General features: G+C 45.1%; 1 protein-coding gene across 2 annotated transcripts in view; it reads left to right on the top strand.

The window, feature by feature from the left end:
- The window catches only part of apaf1 (apoptotic peptidase activating factor 1), a 68426-nt gene that overhangs the window by 23352 nt on the left and 35074 nt on the right, over positions 1–10000 (top strand). For both annotated transcript variants that reach the window (XM_031582372.2, XM_031582373.2), the window contains 5 exons: positions 1948–2073; positions 4072–4215; positions 4478–4603; positions 6914–7039; positions 8269–8415. In XM_031582372.2, coding sequence (XP_031438232.1) covers positions 1948–2073; positions 4072–4215; positions 4478–4603; positions 6914–7039; positions 8269–8415 — 669 coding nt within the window. The remainder of the gene's footprint in view (positions 1–1947; positions 2074–4071; positions 4216–4477; positions 4604–6913; positions 7040–8268; positions 8416–10000) is intronic.

Raw genomic sequence — 10000 nt, 5'->3', positions numbered from 1 at the left:
CCACGCTGTGTGAGAGCTAAGGACTGAGCTGACTGCTAGCATTAGCTTCACGCTTAGCCTGAGCGCTGCACCCTGCTGTGTCTCCAGGAGTCTTGCTGTGCGGGGAGCCTGCATGTATAAACGCAAGCTGATGCGCTCGCAGTCGGCCTGTCATGTCGAGCATATAGGGTTATCTGTTCTGGGCCTTGAAGTACACGCTGCCTGCCTGGCGCTGTGTCCGTTCGCAATCATCCAACGGACGCTAGCGTTTCTGGCAAACAGTGTTGCCTCGTCTTCTGTAACTGAAAGTAAAGTTATATGGAAAAATGGCATCTATTAAAGTTATTTATGAAATTTTAAAACCGAGTAGTTGGTAAATTAGTTGGTAAATTTAAGAAATAGATTAAAAAGTAATACATCTATTTATTACATGTATTAAAAGGTGTCCGATCTCAGTCATGTACAGCTTTTCAGATATATTATGACTAATATTGTTCAGTTGATCAATAAATGTGTCTTCACTGTACACAACAACACTTATTCCTGTAGAATAAAGAAGCCTTGAATGAGTACTTGTAAGATGTTCCAAACATCTCAAGGAATTTAAATTATAACATGTCAGTAATATTGTAGTAAATGCTGTATAACCATGTAATAAGCGGAGCACAGTATCTGCAGGTTATTTGAGCATCCTGGAGAGATTGTTGTGGATCTGTATGCAAAGGCAGTAAACGAGTGGCTCTCGCAGTCGTCTGTCTTTGGCAGTCAGCTGAAGGTTGTGCTTGAAGCACAGCTCAACAGCCAGCCATTGTGTTTGAGCTCAAAATAGCTTTTCTGCATGGGTGATTATAGATTGCCAACTTTTATCTGAAATAGTTGGTTTTCTTTGAGCCCCTTTGAGCCAAGGGGGCTGTCTCCGTGTGTGTCTGTGTGTGTGTGTGTGTGTGTGTGTGTGTGTGTGTGTGTGTGTGTGTGTGTGTCTCTGTGTCTGTCTCCGTGTGTGTCTGTGCGTCTGTGCGTGGTCTGAAATCCTCAGCTCTGTGGTCCACGACTGGCAGAGTCTCACATAAAGCGTTGAGCTTTGCTCTGAAACAGACCTAATCAATCGCACTCCGAGACACGCTGGATTTTTTTTAGGTCTCTTATCATTGTCAGTCCTGTAGTTCCTCTTCTTTACCCTATTTGCTCTCTCGCATCTACCCCCCCCCTCCCCTCCCTCTCTCTTTGTCTCTTTTTTCTTTCTCTCTATCTCTCCCACACTGTTCTCTGTCCTCCCATCCACCCCCCCATCCCCTCTCTTTCTCTCTCTTTTTTCTTTCTCTCTATCTCTCTGTCCTCTCATGTTGTTCTGACTGACTGAGTTTTTGTTCTCCCTAATACGGCGGCTCATCTTTCAGGACTGGAGCTATCTCCTCTGTCTGTGTGTGTGTGTGTGTGTGTGTGTGTGTGTGTGTGTGTGTGTGTGTGTGTGTGTGTGTGTGTGTGTGTGTGTGTGTGTGTGTGTGTGTGTGTGTGTGTGTGTGTGTGTGTGTGTGTGTGGGTAATACGGGGATAATACGGCTTCTGTCTTATCTTTCACCTTGCTGAAAGCTTTCTCCATGCAATGTGGACTCTGATAAAAAAAAAAGGTCTAAGTAGGAAAAATGTGTTTTTCCATCTACTGACATTATGTGTGTTTGCCATTAACTGTATAGCAATGTGGCACAGTATACACACCAATTCGTTCACAAAATGATCCACATAACACTGCATTCATGTTCACTAACACATTTGTGTAATGCTATGGTCATGTACCATAAATACCAGTACTATAAATAGTGACTTGAAAATGCTCTTCAATATAAACGTTATCATTGGTGTAGCCCTGCTATGAATAATGGTGCAAGTGTCCGTTTTCCGTGCTGTAAGTAAGACTAAGCACATTCACATGATCCAATATTGCTTGTCTTTGTCTTCTCTCTGTGTCAGGTGATGGAGATTCCCTCAGGAGCAACACTAGCGACACTCTCCGGTCACACCAGAACGGTCTTCCACTGTCAGTTCACTGAGGACGGACAACAGCTGATCACCTCGTCAGAGGACACCACCATCAGGGTGGGTCCATCACACACACACACACACACACACACACACCCCATCCTCCCTGTCTGTCTGTGTTGGCATTCTACCTGTCTGTCTCTCTCTCACTCCCCTTCTGTCTCTCTCTCACACCCCTTCTGTCTCTCTCTCACTCCCCCTCTCTCTCTCCCTCCCTCTTTCTCTCTCTCACTCCCCTTCTCTCTCTCTCTAAGTAATTCTGCTGTTGATTGTTTTCTCTTTCACCGTCTTTGTCTTCCTCTCTTTCTTGCACACATCTCTCTTTTTTTATTTTCATTTTTATTTTTCCTCTGTCTCATTCAGACATTTTTCCTCTTCTTCCCTCTCTTTAGTCTCTGGCTGTTGTTTTCACTTGTTCTGTCCTCCTCCTTCACACCCCCCCCCCCCCTCCAGCAGTGCTGACAGGTTGGCCAGTAGGGAAAGTGTTGAAAGTGTTTTTGGGCCGTTCCGCTTCGACACCCCTCAGCACCTCCACACTGTTCCACACGACTGCACCATGAGCCCTCTCAAACCCTCTCTCTCTCTCTCTCTCACACACACACACACTCACACACACACACACTCACACACACACACACTCACACACACACACACAAACACTCACACACACACACTCACACACACACACACAAACTCACACACACACACGCACACACACACACTCACACACACACTCACACACACACCCACAAACTCACACACACACACACACACACACACTCACACACGCACACACACACTCTCACACACACACACAAACTCACACACACAAACACTTACACACACACACACTTATATTCTTTCTCTCTCACACACACACACTCACACATACAAACACTCACACACACACACACACACACACACACACACACACACACACTAATATTCTTACTTTCACTCTTTCACTCTCTCTCACATCCACCCACCGACCCATATTCTCCGTGAGAAGAGAAAGTTTTCTAGTACAGTGACTAAAATAGAGTAATAATTCATGGTACAGGCATAGTAAAGGGCTCATGTCAGTTAGCCTAGCTATCCCAGCCATCTAAATCCAGTTTAGGCTCATGTCAGTTAGCCTAGCTATCCCAGCCATCTAAAGGTCTCATGCCAGTTAGCCTAGCTATCCCAGCCATCTAAATCCAGCTTAGGGAGCCATCTTAACAGTTGGCAGTTGCTAGGGTGTGTTCAAATGAACTAAGTTAAAGTGATGTGTTCGGGGGCCAAGCATCTCCTGATTATCCAGGCTCCACTTTTGTACGGGAATCCAAGCAAGATTGTCAGTTTATCACACAGTAAGGAAGAGAAACGGATTAAAAAGATGGAACTAGGTTGTTAACCTACTTACCTAATCTACCTACCTAACCTACTTACCGTATGCATACAACTGATTGTAAACCTTTTTAAATCTATGACTGTGGTCTGGAATGCACACGGTCAGGAAGACCAGTAGCGTAACTGTGGCCAGCATTAGGGGCTGGGTTACACACACTTGGCTACTGGTGATAAAGTAAAGAGTGGCCTACTTTCTATACCCCACTGACACATTAAAGGGAATATGGTATGTTGTACTCCATATGGTACGGAGATGAGAGACACATTCACAGCATTGCTTTTGAAAAACGCAAACATTTACTATTGACTGCTTTGGATTCTTAGAAATGAGAAGAATTAGTTGAAAATGGAAAGGACCGGCAATGAAGAATGTAATTCATAGAATATAAGTTCAGTAGAATCAACAGTTTGTGTGTGTGTGTGTGTGTGTGTGTGTGTGTGTGTGTGTGTGTGTGTGTGTGTGTGTGTGTGTGTGTGTGTGTGTGTGTGTGTGTGTGTGTGTGTGTGACTGTGGTGGATCTGTGAAGACCACTGAGACTGAGATGAGAGGGTCAGTCACGAATATGTGTTTCCCTTTTGTAACACTAATAGACCGAAGAGACTAATAGAAGCATGTAGGCAAGTTGGATACTTAACTCACACGCTGTGTGTCGCCCCCTGCAGGTGTGGAGGTGGCAGACAGGGGAATGTCTGGTCCTGAAGGGACACACAGAGTCAGTCAGAAGGTTCTCTCTTCTTCCACCTGCTTCCTCCTCCTCGTCATCTTCTCCATGTCTGCTCTCGTGGTCTTTCGACGGAACCGTCAAGGTAACAAGCAGTTTGGTCAACAAACCTACTGTATAACCCCCATGCTCAGCTAGAATACCAAGTATGTTCAAAGTTATCAAGTGTGTGTATGTGTGTGTGTGTGTGTCCTCTGTCTTCTGAATTCTGTGATTTCTCATCTGTGACTTCCCTTGACACAACGAAATGCATCAAAACTATTTGATACAGTATTCAATTGAAAGATTGCGTAGTGTTTGCCTGCACACTAGTTGCCATGTCAACTCTCTCTGCGTTGTTCTCTGAGGTATGGGACATGGTCACGGGTGAGAAACTCCAGGACGTCGACGGTCACCATGGTGCCATCCTGTCCGCTGACATCTCCTCTGATGGGCGGAGGTTTGCCACGGCGTCCGCTGACCAGACCGCAAAGGTGAGATAGAGAAAAGAAGAGAGAGAGAGAGAGAGACAGAGAGAGACAGAGAGAGACAGAGAGAGACAGAGAGAGAGAGAGAGAGAGAGAGAGAGAGAGAGAGAGAGAGAGAGAGAGAGAGAGAGAGGCTGTCATTCCCCAACTAGAAAAAAATACACACGTTGGACAAATAAATCCCCTGTCAAAGTCCTGATGGCTTGACAGGGACTTTAATAGAGATGTCCCTTGTCACCTGTGAAAGGTGATGGTGATAACGACTGCAGAGAAAGAGAGTGAGCGAGAGAGAGAGAGAGAGAGAGAGTGAAGGAATAGAGTGAGATTGAATGAGTGTTAGATGGGGTGTTCCATCATGTTTCAGAGGCTTATAATCTCATGAGGCAAGTCTCCTTGCAGAGGTCACTTGCTTGTATGTTGGTGTGTGTGTGTGTGTGTGTGTGTGTGTGTGTGTGTGAGATATAGAGACAGAGAGATAGAGATAGAGAGACAGTGTGCATGTGCATGTGTACAATGTGCTTGTACATTTTATGTAAACATGCTTTGGCAACGTTGTATTGTATGCAGTCATGCCAATAAAGCCTTTTTGAATTGAATTGAATTGAATTTGAATAGAGAGATAGAGAGACAGAGAGAAAGAGAGAAGTAAAACATTTATGGTGAGTAAATGTCTAACAGCAAGCCCTTGTATGGCTGTCCTAATATGTAGGAGTCTGGTGCATATTTGAATACAGGAAAGTGTGCCCAGTTCTGCAGTTATAGCCTTTAGCTGTGGTCATTATACATGTACTTTAGCTGTAGAACACAGACACACAGACACACAGACACACACACACACACACACACACACACACACAGAGATATGTACACGGTTCATTGCTGTACGCTGCTGCTATCTAATTAGCGCTGTGGGTCTCAGTTGTGTGCTAACCTTGTGCTTCTGGATTGCAGCAGTTGGCTGTCCTTCATGAAAACACACACAGTGTATTACTCTAATACACACAGAAACACTTACACGCACACACACACACACATGCACATACACACAGAAACACTAACACACACACACACAAACGCGTGCGCACACACACACACACACACACACGTGCGCTGCTTACACACACTGTCTGACACAGCCACACACACACACAGACACGCACACACACACTCTCACGCTCACATACTGACTGACACACACACTGACTGATACACACACACACGCGCGCGCACGCTCACACAGACGCAGGTTGTGTGTAGATAAAAGCTCATTGGTGTGTCTCTGGTGATTTGAGCTGTTACTCACCCTTCAGATGGATATGCGCAGTAATCAGGACTCTGCCAAATGAGCCCAGTAATTACAATCTCCATGTCCACTGCTGCCAGTCAGCCATCACACACACACACACACACACACACACACACACACAGACACACACACACACACACACACACAGAATGAGTGAATGAGTGAGGGGTAATGGAGAGAAGGAGGGTATCGGCAATGGAAAGTGTAAAAGAGTGATAAAAGAGAATGATGCTGAATGAGAGAAAGTGAAACATGAGAGTGTGAGAAGAAATAGAGAGAGAGAGACAGAGAGGGACGGAAATAAAAGTGAAGAAAGAGAGAGCATGTCATGATGTCTAAAGAGAGAGCATGTCAAGATGTCGGAGCCAGCCAGAGCTCCATTAGTTTGTTATGAAAGGCAGACATCTTGGATCTGTTCTGGAGCTGCTGGTTTCATCCCAGCACAGGGAGATGCATTGGGATGGAGTGCCACTAACAGCATTCACATTACCCTTATACATGCCAAACAACACTCACATTACCCTGATACATGCCAAACAGCACTCACATTACTCTTATACACATTACCCTTATACATGCCAAACAGCACTCACATTACTCTTATACACATTACCCTTCTACATGCCAAACAGCACTCACATTACTCTTATACACATTACCCTTATACATGCCAAACAACACTCACATTACCCTGATACATGCCACTAACAACACTCACATTACCCTTCTACATGCCAAACAGCGCTCACATTACTCTTATACACATTACCCTTATACATGCCAAACAACAACTTATACATGCCGAATAGTACAGTCTGTTCCGGTCAGGTGACTGGTCTTAACCAATCATTACTTAGAATTACTTCCGGTTACCACCAATCGTCTGGTTACCACCGATCGTCTACTGACCATAACACATATCTGTAATGTACTGTACGTCACCTTGGAGGGGAGAGACAGCTACGACCTATTAACCCCCATGACCTTTCACCCTTGACCTGTGCCCTCAGGTGTGGAGCTGTGAATCCTGGGAGCTGGTCCACACCCTGAACGGACACAAGGACTGCGTCCGCAGCTGCCGTTTCTCTGGTGACGGCCAGCGCCTGGCAACCGGTGACGACAACGGAGAGATCCGAGTAAGAGACGTTTGTTTTTGTATTTACGTCAACATTTGAAATGTCTGTCCATCTAAGCTACCCCCACGGTGAGTGTCTATAAACTACTAACCCTCTTCAGACATCTCAGATCATAGATATTGTGTGTGTGTGTGTGTGTGTGTGTGTGTGTGTGTGTGTGTGTGTGTGTGTGTGTGTGTGAGAGAGACAGAGACAGAGAAATGGAAAGAGACAGAGCCTAAGGCAACAGTCATCACTCTGCCAACACTAAATGTCTGGCCTCAGGGGCAAACAAACACACACACACACACACACACACACACACACATGCAGACTTACACTTGAGACATACACTTACATATGTGCTCAGGAGACACACACTTCATGAAAACCCCCTCTGTTACTATCTGTTCACATCTTCCTTAAGTAATGCAGTGTGATTTCTGCATCTCAGTGGAGATGAATGGATTTGCACAATCATCCCCGCCATCTCAGAGGCTTTACACGAGTACTGCCATTGAGGCGGGTTCAGCTCTCATTCCTTCCTTCCTTCTTCATTGAGGCGGGTTCAGCTCTCATCCTCTCATCCTCTCCTTCCTTCTTCATTGAGGCGGGTTCAGCTCTCATCCTCTCATCCTCTCATCCTCTCCTTCCTTCTTCATTGAGGCGGGTTCAGCTCTCATCCTCTCATCCTCTCCTTCCTTCTTCATTGAGGCGGGTTCAGCTCTCATCCTCTCATTCCTACTAGGAAGGATGCCATGGCCTCAGGGTACTACCATTCAGAAGTGAAGAGGATATGAGTGATGTTTACGCTCTCACAGTCACAACATGATAATGATCGATATGTGACTGCGTCACGTGACTCAGTAGAAATCCTGATGATGATGATGATGATGGTGTTTGTAGTTGCGGTGGTGATAATTACTGATCTTCCTTACTAATGTGAATCCTGATGATGATGATGATGGTGATGGTGATGGTGTTTGTAGTTGCGGTGGAGATGATTACTGATCTTCCTTACTAATGTGAAATATTAGGTTCAGTGGTGGTGAGCAATGGTTCTTTGCAGAAATACTGTTGATATACCCGGTTAGCTCCCCCTGAGCTAAGTCTGTGTGTAACAGGCACTGGTGGCAACTGTGTGTGTGTGTGTGTGTGTGTGTGTGTGTGTGTGTGTGTGTGTGTGTGTGTGTGTGTGTCTGTTGGAGTGTTATGAAGAGGATGATAACGATGTGACTGTATCCTCCCAGCTGTGGAACATGCTGGATGGAACCCTGCTGAAGATCTGTTGCCGTGGCGATAAGGATGCCATGGATTCTCAGCATGGAGGCTGGGTGACTGATCTGCACTTCTCCCCAGACAACAAGGTGCTGCTGTCCACCGGGGGATACATTAAGGTGAGACACACACACACACACACACACACACATGCTCTCTTTCTTTTTTCTTTCTTTCTCTCTTTCTCTCTCTCTCTCTATCTCAGCCTATTTATGCAGTAGCACCTTTTATTGCCTTTATATGTGTGTGTGTGTGTATGTGTGTGCGAGTGTGTGTGTGTGTGTGTGTATATGTGTGTGCGTGTGTGTGTGTATATGTGTGTTTCTGTGTATGTGTGTGTGTATATGTTTGTTTGGAATCTTGACAGAACCCTCTTCAAAGTGTCTTTGACTACCTGCCATTTTACAAGAGGTTGGGGTCAGATGGGGTTCAGATTGAGCTGTGTTCTGATTGGCTGTTTAAATGAAAGGGTGATGTAATTCCCTCATGGGATCTCTTCTGGTCGATGACATTTGGAACGTGTGTGTGTGTGTGTGTGTGTCTGTGTGTGTGTGTGTGTGTGTGTGTGTGTGTGTGTGTGTGTGTGTGTGTCTCTGTGTGTGTGTGTGTGTGTGTGTGTGTGTGTGTGTGCGTGTCACACACACACACACACACACACAACACGCCCATCAGGAGTGGGGTGACAGCAGCAGTGTTCTCATGAGGATGATGAAATAAAATCTACTCATGCAACTTGTCGTCCTTCTCCCCTCGCTTTCTCTTTCTCTCTCTCTCTTTCTCTCTCTCTCTCTCTCTCTCTCTCTCTCTCTCTCTCTCTCTCTCCCCGCCTGGTCAGGTGTTTGTGGCTGCTGATCTTTAAATCCAACTGTCATGGTGTAGTTACATTAAGCGTATATAACAGACCCGGTTCTGTAAACCAGATCACTAAACCCTTGGAGTATCAAAACCAATTCTGGAGGCGGCCTCTACGGATGACGTTTTTTTCCCTCCACAGTGGCAGTTAATAGTTAATTTAGCTAGAAATGAATTACTTCTGCACGTGTTTGAAATGTAGTGGAAAAGTGCATGTGGATTGCAAATGATGTACCATTCAGGCTCCTCGCTCCACCCTGCATTTCATGTCCCATAGAATGAGAAAATGCTATAAAACCAATTAGCGTTCCACACAGCGTCATGAGAAATATGAAATCCTATCTAAAGCCTTCAGTTCTGACATTTTAATAGAAACTAATCTGAGAATAGGACGTGATTTAGGATCTTTGCTGTGCGTTATATGAGAAGGTTCATCATTTCCTCTCTGTCTGTATCGGTTACATGCGGGGGGATATCTATTTCTCCAGCGCCGTTAGATATTCTGATTGTCCGTCCCTGCAGGTATTAGTTCATTGCATCGCTGGAATGATCTAGTGGGTTGAAGGAAGGAGGCTAAACATATTTGAATGCAATGCGTGGTTCATCTTGCCTTTTAAATACACAGTATGCACTGGAAATTAAACCTCCTAAGTTATTCCGTTCAGGAGCTCCATTTAATGGAAAATCAGTTTCCATAAAATACAGATATGAAGTGATCTCAGATAACCAGAAGAACCTTAGAGTGAGGAAATAAAAAATAAAAAGAACAGCGGACCTCAGACCTCAATTGCTAATCACATTGCAAATCCTGGGGCAAGAAACCTCAGAAATGGTCATAAAATCTTCCTTTTA

This window comes from Clupea harengus, chromosome 16 (genome assembly GCF_900700415.2).
Source record: "Clupea harengus chromosome 16, Ch_v2.0.2, whole genome shotgun sequence".
NCBI classification, from domain to species: Eukaryota; Metazoa; Chordata; class Actinopteri; order Clupeiformes; family Clupeidae; genus Clupea; species Clupea harengus.
This window is presented reverse-complemented; position numbering and strand designations above follow the sequence as displayed.